This window comes from Ochlerotatus camptorhynchus, unplaced genomic scaffold, assembly GCF_037179485.1.
Source record: "Ochlerotatus camptorhynchus isolate MF236.1 unplaced genomic scaffold, CSIRO-AGI_Acam_v1.1 ptg000404l, whole genome shotgun sequence".
Lineage (NCBI taxonomy): Eukaryota > Metazoa > Arthropoda > Insecta > Diptera > Culicidae > Ochlerotatus > Ochlerotatus camptorhynchus.
In genome coordinates, this window is record NW_027040890.1 from 558,767 (window position 1) to 577,794 (window position 19,028).

At 42.1% G+C, this 19,028-nt stretch overlaps 2 protein-coding genes across 2 annotated transcripts; both read right to left on the reverse strand.

Moving 5' to 3' along the window:
* Positions 1 to 14,038: 14,038 nt before the first annotated feature.
* Positions 14,039 to 16,333, reverse strand: LOC135710838 (sphingomyelin phosphodiesterase-like). Its single transcript, XM_065233536.1, has 4 exons — positions 16,153 to 16,333; positions 15,502 to 15,962; positions 14,466 to 15,440; positions 14,039 to 14,396 (listed from the first exon to the last, which is right to left on the reverse strand). The coding sequence occupies exons 1-4, from the start codon at positions 16,265 to 16,267 to the stop codon at positions 14,058 to 14,060; spliced, it is 1,890 nt and encodes a 629-aa protein (XP_065089608.1). The 5' UTR covers positions 16,268 to 16,333; the 3' UTR covers positions 14,039 to 14,057.
* Positions 16,334 to 16,505: 172 nt separating this feature from the next.
* Positions 16,506 to 18,646, reverse strand: LOC135710840 (sphingomyelin phosphodiesterase-like). The gene is made up of 3 exons (XM_065233537.1): positions 18,460 to 18,646; positions 16,970 to 18,402; positions 16,506 to 16,902 (listed from the first exon to the last, which is right to left on the reverse strand). Exons 1-3 carry the CDS (start codon positions 18,572 to 18,574, stop codon positions 16,540 to 16,542), a joined length of 1,911 nt encoding a protein of 636 aa, XP_065089609.1. The 5' UTR covers positions 18,575 to 18,646; the 3' UTR covers positions 16,506 to 16,539.
* Between the last annotated feature and the right edge of the window lie 382 nt (positions 18,647 to 19,028).

Consider the following 19,028-nt stretch of genomic DNA (forward strand, 5'->3'; position numbering starts at 1 on the left):
TGTTTGAAAGACAGCCATTCAACATAACCCTGAACGACCTGTGCTGAAGGTAGTTACGGGTGATTTTAACCAGATACAAAGGAAAGTTGAAGTTACAAAGCATGTATACGAGCCCATTTTGCCAGACATTGTCAAACGCTTTCTCAACGTCTAACAATGCCATGGCTGTGGACTTGGATACAGCCTTGTTACTTCGGGTGTTATTCATCACCCGTACTAGCTGATGATTTGTGGAGTGTCCCTTCCTGAACCCGAACTGCTTCGACAAACTTGAGCAAACGATTGAGAATAAGTTTCTCGAACAATTTGCTCAGCGCTGAAAGGAGGCTAATCGGTCTGTAGCTTGAAGCTAGCATTGGGTACTTCCCGGGTTTGCGGATAGGTATGATTTTCGCTGTCTTCCAGGTACTTGGAACGTAGTGAACCTTCATGCTGAGATATTTCAACACTAGGTTGAATATTTCATCGAACCCGCGGGCCTTCATGTTTTAGGTGCATTCCAGCGCTGAGCAAATCTTTTTCACTGTGATTCTATCCTATCCAGCACAAGGAGAGAAATCAAATAGTAGGCTACCGTTCGACCACAAACTTGATATCCCTGTTTGATTCAATACATGTTGAAACATTAAATTTCATCAATTAAAAATCAATTAACATACTTAGAATGGCTATATTCTTTTGACTACTACTACAAATATTGGACAACATCGCACCTAGATGGGTTAATGGAATCCTGTGTGTCGCTCGTAATAGGCACGAGAAAAGTATCAAATGCGGTAATCACGCTGCTATCATAATAGCTGGCAGTCGTCTGCTTTCAACTTATTGTCCGTTATAAGTAACATCATTTGGAATTTCCAAATCAGTAGATCTCTGTCGCTTTGTTTTTGTTTGATTTGTTCTTTCTTATCGCCTGCAACAGTTATTGGTTTAGTAAGGGCCGGCGCCGGTGGTGTAGTGGTAAGCGTCACTGCTTTCTCACCCCAATGGGTCTGGGTTCAATCTCAGCCGAGGTTGGTTGAATTTTTCTGAGGCATGAAAATCTTTGGTCACATCTTCCTTCGGAAGGGAAGTAAAGCCGTTAGTCCCGACCCATGTGTGTTGAATGGGTGCGATATCCTACGCAGGTGTGGAAGCTGCCTTCCTGCACATTCTATTGCTGTCAATGGATGGCAATCGATGTCTCCGTCGGTGATTGGCACTAGATTGCGGTGACAATTGTGTGTTTGAAAGGAATCAGAAGTGCAGAAAATGGATGGATCAAGAGAATAGTGGAAAAATACCCAGCCTTCTTATAGCAAATTTGTTTTTGGACCTGGGCTAGTGTCAACCTGAATTCTGAATAAAAAAAAAACGTTTTCGAGTTAACGCAGTTTACGAGCAAGACGATACGTTGGTGTGCGTGATATTGCGCGAAGCTATCATCCTGCCTGGCTGTCAAACGTCACCGTTGTTTCGTCTTTTCTGTTGACACGATTCGTGAAAATTATTGTCGAAGGCTGGTTTTCGCGTTATTTGTTGTTCGCTAAATTATTAATCGAGGTATTGATATCGAAATGGAACAAACCACCATCAAACTGACAGATTTTCAGCTCGTAGTGCACGAATGCGGAAGTGCCGTTCGACAAGGAGAAAGATTTGTGCTGCAACAGCATAAAACAAGTGAATTCATATTTTATTAACTGTTGCTCAACTCATGCAACTCAGTACCTCACCTTTTGGTAAAAACATGAAAAAGCCGAATGTTTTGAAATTAAATATTATTGCCGAAGGTAGTCCGCCAAAAAACGTACCAAATTCGAGTATGGGATTAAGTGTATAGACAGAGTTTTTTTTTATCAATGTTTATATATACAGCTCCATGGTTACTTCGGTAGACATGGATTGGGGAAGGTCCATTAATTATGTTACGCAAATTTGGCCCATTTTGAACCCCCCTCCACCCTTTGTCACATTTTTTGGTATGGACCTTGTTTTTTTTTTTTTTTTTTTTTTTGTATGACTCGTTACAGTTTTCCCCCTAAAAGTGTGACATAATTAATGGACGATCCCTTAATAACTCTGCAAAAATAGTAACGGGATACCCCGAAACTTTGAAATGACTGACAAAATCAGTGCAAGATATGGTTCTTGTATGATGAAGTGTACAGTTTTAGAAAATATTTCGGAAAAGCGTGAATTTGGGATGTCCAACGTCTATTATGCTTAACGCGTATTATGTCTAATGTTCGTTCATAATACCTAACGTATATTTTTAATAATGTGTATCCTCAATTTTTATTGTCTCCTTAGGTTATGTAGTGGTTCAAGAAGTTGCTGAATTTTACGGATTACCAATTGATGTTCCACAAAATGAAATATCCTCGCAAATCAACAGTCCTAGTCCTACTATAAAAGCCGTGATGACATGGACCGAAGAGCAAACATATTTTTTGCTCAACCTGTACAAGTGCAACATGGAGAATGTTGGACCATTGAAAAAGTTTAAAAATAAAAAGCAGATGTGGGAGAATATTGCTGATGAAAATCGCAAAGAACTAAGTCTGTCGTTTTCCTCCTCCGAGAGATTCTCCACTGCATCGCTGACGAAATTCTGGACCCGCTTTCTTTTGTTTCTGGGCTTCCCGATAATGTGATCCTCAAAATCGGAATCCGAATCGGATTCCTTTTCCGATTCCAATAATTGGACAGCGGAAGCTGCAAGAGCGATAGCAACGTTTTGCATTTTTTTTATTCGCACAAGTTTCTGTACGATTACACGATCCAAAACAAAACAAAATTTGACAGTCGGATGCAGTTGTATTGGTGAACCCAATCTCAAAACGTTTTGACAGCAGTTAGGTTGAAACTGGTGCAAAACTAGTTTCAACCTGGGAATAAACAAATTCGCTATAAGTAAAAGGTGGCAAGGCGTACCACAATGCCGGAAAAAGGAGAGGCTTTGGCTGGCTGTCAGCAACGAGGTTAAAATACCAAGTTAATAACTGGGCAAATTTAATCTTAACAACTTTTTTTCATTTGTTTAATTACTGTTTAATAACTTCTTAACAAGGTTGTGTTTTCTCATCCCCAGTCATTATTTGTTTTTCGTTTCATAACAGTTTAAGAAGCCAAAAAATATAATAACTTGTGCGATCGGTATCTTTTGGAGTTGTGAAAGGTTGAACAGATAGTGACGTCCCGAGCAAGCAGCTCGCTGGTGCACCAACCAAAATGGCGTTTGTACAACGAGCTAGCATTTCTTTCCAGCGATGGCAAACGCAGAAGATAGTGAAAACTAATTTGAAATTGTATAAAAGTAATTTAACATGCTTTAAATATTTCCTCATTTCAGGGCTGATCCTCGATTTTGAGCCTGACACTCAGCAGCAAAACATTACTGTCCCTGAGTATATTGACAAAGAGGAGTCAGATTATGTTGAGAACACCATTCCAGCAGTGGTATAATCTACACCAGCGAACCGGAACCCGAGCAGGAACGATTATCTTGAAACCTTAAATTGGTATGGATTAGCCTAACATAAGCGGTATGCTTCCAAAAAATAATAACAAAAACATTTTCCCACAATACCAGTCCAATACCACATTATGCAAATGCAATACCAAAAAATTCAAGAACAACCTCACCGCTATCACTCGCACGAGCTCACGATTCATTGTTGGGGGCGATCTGAATGCGCAACTACCAACGGAACCCGAACGGTAGCCTACTATTTGACCACTAGGGGCATGGGATGTGTACAGTGCAATTTCCGGATGAACCGACATTCATCTCTCGGGCGGGAAACCCTTCCACGCTGAACTTCTTCTTGACGAACTTCGGGCTATCCAAGCCGGTGGCAATCAACGATTTAAACTTCGACCACCAACCGGTGGTTGCTGAACTGGGCTACAACGTGGCCTCAGCTCCAAGCCTGTGCAAGGACTACCACCGCGTAAACAGGGCCTAGTTTGGACGCGTGGTAGATAGGCACCTCATTGACAACCCGCTGCTTGACACCGTGGAGGACATTGATCGATCGTTGGAGGGACTTCACCAAGCCATAACCGTGGCTGACAAGGCGTGCCAACAATTCAAAATCGGAAAGAGTTAAGATAATTGATGATCGATCAATTAACATTCCGAATACGATGCCTCCGAAAAACGCGTAGCGGCAAGTTTACAATGGCATAACTTAGCCATTTCTTGAAGAATTTCAAAAATTGTGGTACTCCTAAAACTCCTAGGGTCTGTAGATTAGGGTAGGGTCGTCTACTTTATTCAAAAGCGAAAACAGTCGTTACACGTTTTTTTTAATGAAGTGTTTATGGGTTTTGCAAGTGGCCTAAGATCCATAAATTAGATTAATGGGCACAAATGTTCATAATTAGACAGAATACAGTCATGGTTTCTATATATGGAACCTGGATACAACGGAACGGTCCTCCAGAAGATTCGGAACTTCCGTAAAATTGTTCAACCCCCGAAACTGATCCTAGAGCTCTGCGGTTTTTTTAAACAATAGAAACTGTGATATAAGACAGAATTTGGGTTCGTGACATAAACACGGACCCGGAGGGCCATGGGAGCGTGCTCAAGCAGATCCAAAACATCTGTAAAAGAAAGTGGTCAATCCATGAAACTGATCCTAGAGTTCTACGGTTTTTTTCAAAAGCATTTGAATGTGTGATATAATAATGAATTTGGGATCGTAAACTTGGACCTGGATGGGCATGGGACCATCCTCTGGAAGATTTGGTACATCCTCAAAAGTGGTAAACCCATGAAACTGATCCTAGAGCTACGGAGTTTATTTCAAAAATATTAGGAACTGTGTTATAATAATAGATTTGGGGTCGTGACATAAACTCGAACCTGAATGGCCATTGGACCATCATTCGGAAGATCCGGAACATCAGTAAAAGTGTTTCATACATGAAACTGTGAAAAACCCTAGTTTTTTTCAAAAACTTCACAGTTCGAAGTGTTTTTGAGAAAACCGCAAAGTTCTAGAATCAGTATCATCGATGCACCACTTGTATAGACCTTCCGGAAGACGGTTTCTTGGTCATTCGGGTCCATGTTTATGTTACGACCCCAAATTATTTCTTACATAACAGTTCCACGTGTTTTCGAAAAAAAAAACCGTGGAACTCATGGATCAGTTTTATGGATTGACCATTTTACGGATGTTCCAGATCTTCCAGACGACGATCTCATGGCCTTGCAGGTACATGTTTATGCCATGACCCCAAATTCTTTCTTATATCACAGTTCCTAATGTTTTTGAAAAACTGTGGAGCTCTAGGATCAGTTTCATTGGTCGATCTCATTTACCGATGTTCCGGACCTACCAGAAGACGGCCCCATGGCCATCCGGGTCCATGTTTAGGTCATAACCCCAAATTCTTTCTTATATCACAGTTCCTGATGCTTTCGAAAAAAACACGGAGCTCTAGGATCAGTTTCATGGATTGACCATTTTTAACGATGTTCCAGATCTTCTGGAGGACAGTCCCATGACCTTTTAGGTACATGTTTATGTCATGACCCCTAATTAATTTATATATGACAGTTCCAAGTGTTTTCGAAAAAAAACATGGAGCTCTAGAATCAGTTTCGTGGATCGACCACTTTTATTTATTTATCACTGTCTTCGACTAGTCGCACAGACTGAACTATTTTACTTATTAACTAAAAATTACTACTAATCCTATTTCTAAAAACGTTTTTAGTCAAGTTAAAATCGAATTCGTCACAGACAACATTGAACAAGCGAGGACACGAATCAAAAAGGTTGTTGTAGCCGTAGTTTGTTCTATGGTATGGGACTGCTATTAACACTGAGATCCGAAACCGTCGAGGAGGAATGTTGAGCGGGATCTGTACGAGAAGTTCAGGGCATTGATAGATCCTCCAATGACATCGAAAATAAATAGTCGCTGCATCGTTACTCGTCTGACAGATAGTGGTTCCAATCCTATGAGCTTGCATCGGTCAGAACAAGGAGGAAGATTGGTCGGATCGTTCCAAGGAAGTTGTCTCAGTGCAAACCGTAAGAACCTTTTCTGCACCCGTTCAATCGTGAATGCTACGAACCAACGAGCAATAGAGAGTTTTTAAAGCATGGATGTCGGTGAACTCGCAAGTGTGGCGACGGATGAATCCCAGCACAGAAAAAGCTTTGGCAGTGGTAATGCTCACGTGTTCGTTGAATCTGAGCCTCGAATCGATGGTAACGCCAAGGTCACAGATGGACGACACGCGTTCCAATGATGCAGTTTCCATTCTGTATTGATGAAGAATGGGGTTATTGCAGCGACCGGAGGTAATAACTTTGCACTTCATTTTATTGACCCGCATGCCGTTATCGCCACACCATACCAGTATAGTATCAATATCTTCTTGTAGGGCAAAACAATCCGGAAGAGAAACTATGACACGATACATTTTTAGGTCATCAGCGAATGAAAGCTTAAACGAGGAAAGCAGCAGACACAGGTCATTTATAAAAATGTTGAATATTAATGGTCCCAGAACGCTTCCTTGGGGTACACCAGACGTGATTTTGAATGTACAGGATCGAGTCGAGTTGACCGCAACATATGCAGTACGATCGCACAAGTACGAATATATCCACTCTGTAATCCAATCTGGAAAACCTATGTGCTACAGTTTTTCCACGGCTAGAATGTGCGGTACAGTGTCGAAGGCTTTCGCAAAGTCAACATTAGACTGATGCAAAATTTTAAGGTTCAATTTACTTTGATGTTTTTTGGAAAATTTCAAAAGCAGTTTTTTTCGAATTCTTATTTTAGATTGCGAAAAGCTCGCGTCATTTTGTGTAAAATATCAAAAGGAATCGAATAGTGCGAGCTGTTTTGCAATCTGAAATAATGCGTCGGAAAAAACTGCTTTTGAAATTTTCCAAAGAGCATCAAAGTAAATTGTACCTTAAATTTTCGCTCCACAGTGCTTAAACGGTTCCAAATTGGGTCCTTTTTAGCCTCCCAAAATTTGAACTACTTTAGTTTGAAACTGATTTGGCACAAACCATTTCAAGTTTATATGGGAATTACTATGGGAAAACTTATGTTTTTGTTCATATCTATCTAACAATTCACCACATCACTATGCTTTTAAAAATGATAGCAGTGGTTATAGCAAATTTTCTCAGCTACAATTTTGTTGAAAACCACTTTTCAATCAAATGTAAGGAACAAAAGTTATTATTGATTCAAGTCACTGATGTCTTATGATTATGCTCATTCAACTGTTCAGCAGGCAACATTGGTGTTTCTGGTGCGAAGAATAGAGCACAAATATCATGGCTACTATGTCACACTGCAAAATGCAGTGTTGCCCACATAACAGCTGCTTGATCATGCCATACGATTATCAATCTCTTAAATAATTAATATCATTTTAATTTGACATTTGGCTGAAAAACGATGTTGCGCAAAGTTGTAGCTTAGAAAATTTCCCGTAGGAATAGTTATAGAAATTTTCGAAAAAGCAATATGGAAAATGGGTAGACGACAATGCACAAAAAGTTTGGTTTTCCCATAGTAATTTCCATATAAACTTCGAATAGTTTGTGCCAAGTCATTTTCTTACCAAATGAGTTTGAATTTTGGGAGGCTAATCAGGATCTGATTTGAAACCGTTTGAGCACTGTGGAGCGAAAATTTCAAATTTTGCATCAGTCTAGTCAACATACTCCGCGTCAACTTGCCGCCTCTCTTCTACTTCGCGGGACAGTGCGGTGACGTAACACATGAGGTTCGTTGTTGTAGAACGATGCTTCATAAAGACCATCAAAGATGATGGGAGACGCTACGTTTAATAGAACGTTGTGCACCAGTCTTTCAAACACGTTGCTGAGACAGCAAAGTATAGATACACCGCGATAATTTGTCACCTGATTACAGTTGCCAGATTTGTGAATAGGAACGATGCAAGCAGCTTTCCAAGCTGTCGGAAAGGTTCTTTCGTGAAGTGATCGGTTGAATAAGCGAGCAATTGGGTTCGCTAGTTCTCTTGAACAGTTTTTCAACAACAGGGGTGGTTCCGTCCATGCCAGGTCCTTTTGTGATGTCAAGCTCATCGATGACTTCTACTACTTCATTTGCGGAAAACTGAATAACGGGTAGGTTGATGTTGTGCGAACGAACGTGAGCGAAACAATCGCGCCTTGGTACAGGTGACACGTTACTGAAAACGCTCTCGAAGAACATGGCGAAAAGGTTTGCAGCATCCACATTTGTATTAGCTTGGGCATCATTGAAGGTAACGTTGCATGGGATGCGAGAAGATGCTTGCCGCTTTTTCACGAAATTCCAGAAGCACGATGGAATTTGTTTTATGCTGTCCTGGATCCTGAGCAAGTAGTTATCGTACGTGGATAATATAATTGTTTTGTACTGCAGTTCTACTTCGTGAAGGTAATTACGGTCGCTCTCAGACTTCGAAAGGAAGAAACGGTGACGTGCTTTCCTTAGGATGTTACGAAGATGCCGTAGTTTGGAGGTCCACCATGGCGTGCTGAAAACTCTAACTCTTTTCTTAAATGAACTTGGTGGCCCTGAACTGGGCCGTTTTGTTACTTGGTTGTTGGTGATAATTATGCGTAGACGACATCCATGGCCGGGACTGTCTGCTCTTGGCATGTTCAGTGACGGCATCACGGATCACATTTTCTCGGCACACCTTCAGCACACCTCGGGTTTCCTCGTACATGGCGACTCCTTTACGAAATCCTTTACTACCCTTGCCACGACCAGTCATGCCTCCTGGTTGTTTACCGTTGAACGGGTGAATCGCAACTAATGCGAAGGCGCAGTTAGCTACCTGTTAGGGTTGATGCACAGGGGAGGAGGGGGGTAGGGTTTCGTTGTCTCATCAGAGCGATGTCACCAGTATGAACGGTAGTGTGGTTCTAGATTCGTCTGGAGTTCGACCGGCTATGGTGACCAGTGGGCGACGATGAGACTCATCGAGACGGGGGACAAGACAAACAAAAACTAATAAAGAGATACAAAAGACAAACGAATTAAATTTTCATACTAGACATCGACTGCATATAGCAGAGATCGCGGGTACCCAACACGTCTCTGATAGCAACATAGGGTTGTCTTCCTTGGGCCTCGAGGGTATTCAAAAGTCGCTCTCTGGCGGCGTCATTATCCGTACATTGCCAAACTGCGTGATCGATGTCGTCGTAACCGTTTCCACACCGACAGATATTGCTGTCCACGAGGTTTATTCTATTAAGATGAGCATCTAGCGAGTAGTGGTTGGAGATAAGTCTACTCATCACGCGAATGAAGTCACGACTTAAGCTCAAACCTTTAAACCACACTCTCGAACAAACATTAGGAATAATTGAACCGTCCAAGATTTCTATTGTCCCAATCGGTTTGCCAACTCGAAAGGGTACTCTGACGCACTAAATGGTAAAATTCATCCTGTGAAATTTGCCTGTCATAAAATTCGCCTTCCTGCGCGCCCACCTTTGCGAGAGAGTCCGCCTTCTCATTGCCTGGGATTGAGCAATGTGAGGGGACCCATACAAAGGTAATCATATATGATCTTTCGACCAGTACACTCATCTGCTCCCTTACCTTTGAAAGGAAATAAGATGAGTGCCTACCTTGTTTCATCGACCGAATAGCCTCAACCGAACTGAGACTATCCGAGAAGATGAAGTAATGGTCTGCGGGCATGTTGGAAATCATCCCCAATGCGAAGTTGATTGCTGCCAGCTCAGCAACATAAACAGAACAAGGTTCCTGGAGTTTGCGGAAGGCGCTAGAGTTTTCATTGAAGACACCGAAGCCAGTGGATCCATTGAGACGTGACCCGTCTGTAAAATATCTTTTCACGCAATTGACGTGTTGGTACTTTTCAGTAAAAATACGCGGGATAATAATAGTTCGAAGTTGATCTGGAATCCCATGAATCACTTGTTTCATGGACAGATCATATTCAATTGAGGAACTGCGATCGGTGACGTGAGCACGGTCTGGAGTATAACAAGGAAGACACATATCCGAGGATATGCAGTGGTGGTAGATTCTCATAAATCGAGATTGTATGTTCAGCCCAAGAATTTCTTCAAAATTTTCAATTATAAGTGTGTTTGTCACTCCGGATTTGATTAGTATTCTGAGAGAGAGCTCCCAGAAACGGTTCAGGAGGCGTTTTACTCCAGCCAGAACCTCGATTTCAATGGAAACTAAATCAAAAGTCCCCTTAATGTCCAAGAATACTGAAGCCAATTGCTTCTTGTGCGCAAAGGCCAGTTGAATATCTGTGGAAAGCAGCGCTAGACAATCGTTTGCTCCTTTGCTCTTGCGGAACCCAAACTTTGTATTTGATAGCAAGTTATTTGTTTCGACCCACTGATCGAGTCTCCGAAGGATTATTTTCTCCAACAATTTCCTAATGCACGAAAGCATCGCAATTGGACCGTATGAGTTATGGTCAGATGCTGGTTTACCAGGTTTGCGAATGGCTATTACTTTGACCTGTCTCCATTCAGGCGGTATAATGTTGTTTTCTAGTAAGGAATTGAATAAGTCTAGAAAGCGTCTTTTAGCGATATCTGGGAGATTTTTCAGAAGATTGAATTTAATCATATCGCTTCCCGGTGAGGAGTTGTTCGATGAAAGAAGAGCCATAGAGAATTCCAGCATTGTGAATGGTCTATCCAGAGAGCTGCCGCTCGGAGACGCTTCTCGAAGAATGTGTTGTGCTGGAACTGAGTCCGGACAGACCTTTTAAGCGAAATCGAATATCCATCGGTTGGAGTATTCTTCACTCTCATTAGAAGATGAGCGGTTACGCATGTTGCGAGCCACCCTCCACAAGGTGGTCATTGAGGTTTCTCGTGAGAGTCCCTCTACGAAATTGCGCCAATAACCGCGTTGTTTTTTTTGCTTTGATTAATTGTTTCAGCTTTGCCTCAAGCTTTGAATATTCCTCGAAGTATGTGGAGATTTTGTGTCTACGAAAAGCTTTGAAAGCATGAGATTTTTCTACATACAATTTTGTGCATTCTTCGTCCCATCCAGGTGTGGCTGGTCTCCTTTTGAAGGGTGCACTTGGAACTTTTCTTTTTTGTGCTTCCAGAGAGCTTTTGTATATCAAATCGGCGAGGAATCGATATTCTCTCGAGATGGTTCTGCAGATTGAGGGCCACACTTAATTGGAATGATGATTGGCAAATGATCGCTACCATGCACAGCAAAAAATTCTGAATTATAATTGTGATGTAAACATTCATTCACGTAAACTTGTATTTCAATGCACGCAAACGAGCAACTTGTAAGCAATGTTGTTTACAAATAAGGGCTTTTATATAAAATATTTGCAACATTTCATGAAATGTCTCAGAACTTTACACGGTTTATAATGTAAACTTAGATGATATGTGACGCTCCTTTTATGCGCATCATATTGAACAGAAATTTACACTACTTTTTCGAACTGTGTGGGGATCATGGAGAACCTTCCACAGCCGGAGGTTTAGCTATACGTGTCACTTCACCAGTGTTCAAAATAGTCAAGTAGAAATCGTCACATAAATCGTAAAAAATTGCCGCTCTATTGTCATCGTATAGATCGCCCCACCCAGTTCCATGGGAGTTCATAATCACCTATAAATAATACTGGGGATGGAAGAATCGAAACTAGATTCCAGAGTTGACTACGGCTAATGGAGGTTGTTGGTGGAACATATACTGAAGCTATGCAAAGATTTTTGTTCTTCACATTTATTTGGCAAGCGATGATTTCGACGCTTGATAGAGCAGGAAGGAAATTTTTTTAGAAAGGGTAGCACTTTTTGATCTCTAAAAGTACTCCTCCATAAGAATCGTCTCTATCCAGGCGAATAATGTTAAAATCGTGGAAGTTGAGTTCTGAATTGTGAAGTAAACATTTAAACGAGTCTAGTTTAGCCACTAAACTACGGCAGTTCCTGAGTGATCATATCTTCAACCTTGTTCGCCGAATTATTCTTCGGAAGATATGATTGATGCAAGGAGAGGCCATGAAACAGTCAATTGCTTAAGATATGATTCTAATGTTGGAAGCAAGGCAGAAACTAAGCTTCTAAGAGGGTCTTGTATGTTGAACATATTTAATATGAATTCCACAATGTCCTAAAAAGCTAGCAAACCTCGTTCGGACTTGGATTTCTTTTGAGAAGTTTGAGGAGCAGCTTTTTTGTTCTTCTTTTCTTTGTTGGGTAATGGCGGAAAAGGGACAGTTGAGTTATTAACGTTCAAAATCTTTCATAATTTGTTACATGTTCCATTTTCGGTTTTCACAAAGTGTACCCCCATATAGAAATCACAGACGTATTCCTACGTAAAAAAAAAACGTGTAACGACTCTTTTCGCTTTTGAAAAAAGTAGACGACCCTATTTTCAATTGCAATAATTTACAGAGTCTAAGAATTCTAGAGGTACCACAATTTTTTAAATTCATCAAGAAATGGCTATGTTATGTCATTGCAAACTTGCTGTTACACGTTTTTCGGAGGCTTCGTAGTAGGTATAAAGTATTTTACCCATCGTATTTAGAGTGTTAAAAGAACGAAATGCTCTTCACATTTGTTCGGTCCACTAGCGGTGCCTCTAGGCACAGACCCTTTTTCACTTTTTTTTTATTTTAATTGCTGACGCCAGCTGAAAAATCGATTTTGCTTTAATCTCTACTAATTTCATAATTGTTCGCTAGGGGCAATGGACTAAGTTCGTGGTGGAATGCGGCCATTTTGACTCTCGCCTAATTTCTAGAAATGTCGTATTTGATATTTTTCAATACATCATAGCACGAAAACGGTATATCTAATCGAAATGACATCTGAGACAAAGTTGTAGGAAACGACATAGCCTTTCCAAAAATACACACTCAAAAATAAATCAGAAATTTTTGTCAAAAAAAAATACAAACTGTTAAAAACACAATCAAACAAAACAGCACATTTGTGTGATTTTTAAACTTATGTTATTTGAAAGCTTATCAAAATTGCTAACTTTTCTTAAGTTGTACACAATGGACACTTTGAAATTGACCAAAATTGGAGAACATCATCTTTTAGTAAAAATTTTGAACTTATTTTTCACAAATAATTTGTATTGTTGTTAATGCAGACAACATTTTTTGTAGTCACTTCCTATGCACAAGTTTCATAGGTATTACGAGGAAAGAAAAGTTCAAAAGATCCACTGAAAAATGATGGTCTACGATTTTGGTTTATTTTAAAGTGACCATTTTGTTCAATATAATAAAAATGTACATGTTTGATTAGCTTTGTTATTAGATAAAAATGTAGTTTTTTTGAAGTTTTAAAATTTTAACAGTTTCTTGCCTGTTTTTTTTAATTGTGTTTTTTATCAGTTTATTTTTTATTTTATTTATTTTTTTTTTAAGGCAATCCAATTTCCTATAATTTTGTCTTAGACGCCATTAACATTACACAGCAAAAAATAAATTTTAATATTAAATCCAAGAAGATGCACTTCAATCATGCCGAAAATGTTACGTAATTTGTATGGCCGCAAAAATAAACAAATGTAGTAAAAGCGTAACGTCAGTTCATGCACTGTATTCATGATATTTTTTTTTCCTTTTTGACAAGTAATGTTACACCATATTTTTGACACGATTAAAGTGCATCAATTTTGATGTGATATAAAAATTATTTTTTTGCTGTGTACTATTATTTATAGAAAAATATCGAACACACCATTTTGGAAAATTTCGCGTCAGTCAAAATGGCCAAATTACAGCACAAACTTGATTCATTGTCCCTAGCAGCCAATTATGCGAAGTTTTATTCTAGTTGGCGTTGGATTTGCTCTGTTTCGTTCGTTTGCGTTCACATCTAATTTATTGTACAAGATGTAAACGACAACATGCTCACCAAACTCACCTTCCTGATACAACCAACTTATGTAACGCTAACTGATCTGCCAAAACAAAAGGCTTACGTCAAGGACGTTGAAATCCAATCGAGTTTCAAGCAGCGGAAACAAACACAGGATAAATCGTCTGAATATTTTATTCAACCGAAGAATGTCGTCCGCAGTTCATCGCACTTGACATCGTCTCCCATTTCGGAGACTACGACCTGGCAGAGATGATTCAGCAAGCAATCATCATCACAGCCAGCATCCAACGAGGGATCTCCCATCTTCACCTTAAATTGCCAGTACCGCCGTAGTTCTTCCCGTCCGGCTGGCGTTCCCAGCCGCTTGACCATAATATCTGCTTCCATTGGACTGAGGTTGTGCATGTTGAACTCCTGTGCGAACGAGTACAGCTGGAACCAATCGGGACGACGATCTGGGAAACGGTTCGCGTCCGTCATGTTGAAGATGTACGACTCGAAATCGGTCACTTGCTGTTGGGAGGGATGGATGCTGTCAGTTTTCCGAAGATAATCGATCTAGGAGTTTAATGAATAACTTACGTATGTTTCCGGGTCAACGTAGTAAACAATGTAGTTTGGATTGACGTCGCTGAAGGCCGTGGTACTGCCTCCGTTCCATGCGACGTTGATGGCATGAGCGGGATTTTCTCTCGAGTAGAACACGTTGAACTCATCGCGATGGGTGTGTCCATTGAATTGAGAACTGATTGTGTCGTAGAAGCGTTCAACGATGCGGCGGAATTCGCGCTGGCAAGTACGGAAGGTCGATCCGGAGGAGCTGTACGGAATGTGAGCTAGGATGTGAACCTTTTCGTTGTTCAGTTCAGCTTGTCGTAGAACGTCATGCAGCCATTGCATTTGGCTTGCCAAATATTCCGGTTTCCAAAGGATCCACCAGTTGAAGGTGTAGCAATCTTGATTGTTCATACCAACGATGCGGAATCCTGGGCGTACAAGAGTTGTGTAGTATCCTCCATGACGGATGGTATTCTGAGTAGCCATGGGTAGCCAATTGCCCCACATGTCAGCTGAATAGGCGTAGAGCCATTCCATCGAGAACTGCTGTTGGTTAAGCGTGCTAGGAGCGAACACGTTCGTGGGATGAGCTTCGTGGTTACCAATGATGTTGAACACGGGTTTGTTGGGGAATTTTTGCAACAGTTTTGCGTAAACGCGGTTCATGCTTTGAATGTTGTGTCCAATCGAAGTTTCCCACACACCATGGTCGATAATGTCACCAGTGTGGTAGATGTATGCTGCATCGGAGTGGTGCTCCGCTACATGTTCGATCACGTCGTCAACGGCATCCCACGGAGAATCACAGTCTCGATAATCTCCCCACTTTCCGGCACGTTCTGCGGGATTCTCCGGAATACCTTGATCACTGCGGCAGCAAGCAGGCCGATTGCAAACAGCATTGTGGCCCACCAGGTACAGCGGGTCATAGTGCAAATCGGTTATCTGGACAATCTTAATATCGTTCGGACCACGTGCGTTCGGGAAGTGCTTCGAACCCTAGAATTTAAGATTGTTAAATGTTTATAAAGGGGACACGCAAGGTTCCGACGATACTTACAGTAATTGGAGTGCTGCGAGCATCAACGTTCACACTCCAATCAATAAATTCCGGATCGGACAAGATGCAAGCTGACGACTGGAACACTACAGCGCACACCGTATCAGCACCAACCGTTAGTCGATCATCGAAAATGAACAGGAAGAAATCGATATTCAGTTCGATGACACCGTAACAAACATCAGGCTCCTGGATCTGCAGCGTAGTGCACAGTTCGTAGGCAGTAGCGAAGAGATCTTCCCGCGTAGCTCCCTGTCGACGCTGATCCATCAGCTGTCCAACAATGGACCGGCACAGCATACATACGGTTCCCTCCATTTGCACTGGCAGATCCTCCAATTCCATACGACGTTGGTCCTCGGTGAACTTCCAGGCATCCAGCATTTCCCTGAAATGAGCTGTCTTCACGCCGGTTTTTCGCCAGATTTGGAATTCCCTACGGAATTCATCTTCCGATCGAACTGCGCGTCGACAAGTTTACACTAATTACTATTTAATAAAATGACTACTTCACACCATCATGCGAACGACAAGCTACTTGAGATGTTTATTGCTCAATTAAGGTTATTTACACTTCTGAAGAAGCATTGATAAACCAAACCACTCAATATGCAGAACAACAAACCTATAACTAACGTCACTAGTACTTACCGTATTCCCCTTGAAGCTGTTGAATCGTCCGATTGTAGTCACTTGGCTTGACCTGGTACCCCTGACCGGTGGCCACTAGAAGCCCCACCAGCAGAGCTGCTAAAAGCAACTTCATATTCACGACTAGTATCCGCTCAACCTCTAACTTGCAAGTGGCTATGGAAACCACTAACTACCGGATTCCCGTTATGTACAGCTTCTTTTATACGAGCTCAAAGATACTTCAGCAAACGTTATCACAAAATATGTACCACTTATCGGGACACCATCAATCAACAAGCGCAAAAATGTTGCGAGGTAGTGCGGTAGTATGGGCAATTTCTCTTCCAATAAAAAATCATCATACCAGTATATAAATATCGAGATGCACTTTGGCAAATCAATTTATTACTTTTTCCAGTTCCACTTATCGTCGTCGATTTGGCGGAATGCAGCAACCAGTTCGTTGCACTTCTGGTCGTCGTTAGCTTCGTTGGTAACGATTTCGCACAGGTGGTTCAACAGGCACTCACCGTCACAGCCCTGCTCGAGGAAGGGGTCGCCACGTTTCACTTTCATCTCCCAGTAGCGATTCAACTCCGAAGGGGTTGATCCGAAACGACGGGCTAGGGTATCCAACGAGGCTGGGGATACGTTGGGAATGTTAAAGTCCCGCGAAAACGAGTACAGATCCGTCCAGAGGGGGTTTCTCGTTGGGTTGAGGTTTGCCTCGGTCAGGTTAAAGTAGAAAGACTCAAAGTCGGTGACGTCCTAAAAGTTGATTTGACAATTTTCGAATTACCAGCAATCCTCAAATATTACTCAATAGCATACTTACGTAAGTCTGAGGATTAACATAGTAAACCACATAGTTGGGGTTGAAGTTACTGAAGGGAACGGTTCCACCTCCGTTGAAGGCCACATTGATAGCATGTTGAGGGTTCGAAGCCGAGTAGAATATGTTGAACTCATCGGCGTGCGTATGTCCATGGAAGTGTGCCATCACGGTGTTCCAGAAACGATCCAGAATCCGGCGATACTGGCGGGCCCAGGTTACGAAACTCGTTCCAGCACCAATAGGGATGTGAGCCAAGATATGAACCTTCTCGCCAGCCCTTTCGGCTTCCAGCAGAGTATCGTGCAGCCATTGCAGTTGTCCTCGCATGTACGCGGGGTCGTACAGAATCCACCAGTTGAAGGTGTAAGCATCATTGTTGTTGAGTCCAATCACACGGAATCCTGGTCGAACCAAAGCGGTATAGTATCCTCCTTCAAGAATGGTCTGCTTTGCTGCCGCTGGAAGCCAGCTTTCCCATTGATCGGCAACCAGTTCGTAGACCCAACTTGGCGAGAAATCAGGCCGATCGATATGACTTGGAGCAAACACATTGGTTGGAGTGATCTCATGGTTTCCCAACACGTTGTACACCGGAGTACTACCGAAAACATCCTTCAGTAGATTCATCGTGAGAGTTATCGAACGAACGTTTCCAGGTATGGTCGTTTCCCATACGCCATGATCGATAATGTCTCCCGTATGGTACACGTACGCAGCATCCGGATGTCGACGACCTGCTTCGCGAACCGCATCCTCAACAGCCTTCCAAGGCGAGTCACAGTCACGGTAATCTCCCCATTCTCCAGCTCTCTCATCCGGGTTCTCCGGAATTCCTTGAGCTTCACGACAGCAACATGGCTCACCACAGACTGCGTTGTAACCTGTGCGGTAGTGAGGATCGTAGTGCAAATCAGTCAGATGAACAATCTTTAAATCATTCGGGCCTCGACTAGATCCCGTCTTGGACGATGTAATAGGAGTGCCTCCTGGAGCCACGTTTATGGTCCAATCCAGGAATTCCCGATCTTCCAAGACACACGCTCCGGACTGGAAGATTACTCCGCAAATAGTCTGCGCCGTCAGGCTTGGCCTGTTGTCGATGATGTACAGGAAAATGTCAATGTTCTTATCAATAACCTTCACACAGTTTTCCGGCAAGAGGATCGCCAACGTATCACAGGTGGATGCAGCTTGAGCTGCAATGCGGTCACGATCCCAGTTCAAGACTCGACGGTATGTTAGGTAAGTGGTGACCAAAGCCCGACATGCCGTACACTCCGTCGTCTGGTAGGGGAGTGGGTGGTTATCCAGCTCTTGTCGGAACATGTCCGGCTTCTGTCGTAGATGATCAAACATTTCGCTCAGCCTAACCGATTTGACCCCAGTCTCCGTATACTTCAGATGCTCGGTCAAGAATTCCTTCTCGAATCGATCTAATAATAAAGCAAAATTACATTCCAGAAAAGAAAATCCAACCTAACAAATACTACCATTAAACTTCTTCTGTTGCTCCACCAGCTTGTGGTAGTTCCTCGGTTTGACCTGATAGGCCCAGCTCACACCCAGCAGCAAGGCCATAAGGCCCAACGTCTTCAGCGAGATCATCTCCACACCCAGTTGCGGTTTGCCACCGACTGATCTTCTAGAAAAAGTACCGACCACCGAAAACCTCCTCTTAATTTCGATTAGCGGCTGGCATTTGGAAAAGTGCCTGTTCGATTTCTAATGACCAACTGGTACCGGCTTATATAGGCCATTGAAACCTGTTTCCGCGCCGGTTCGGCTTTATCAATTTCAACTCTCAAAGGTATAATAGAAGGGGGGAAGACACGCGGTGCGGGGACACAGTTTGATAATTAATTCCGCTGTCGTAAGTGTCACTGCACTGTATTCCGTTATGGTCAAATCATGAACTCTTCCTACAACAGACGCTCAGGTGATAACCGGTTCCCACGCGTTCTCGAAAATGGGAAGAGTGTGGAAAAGGCAGGAAGGCTATTTTTGCTTTATCATGTATGTTTACTTTTTGTGACATACCTACCTCTTCGAATTGGCCGTG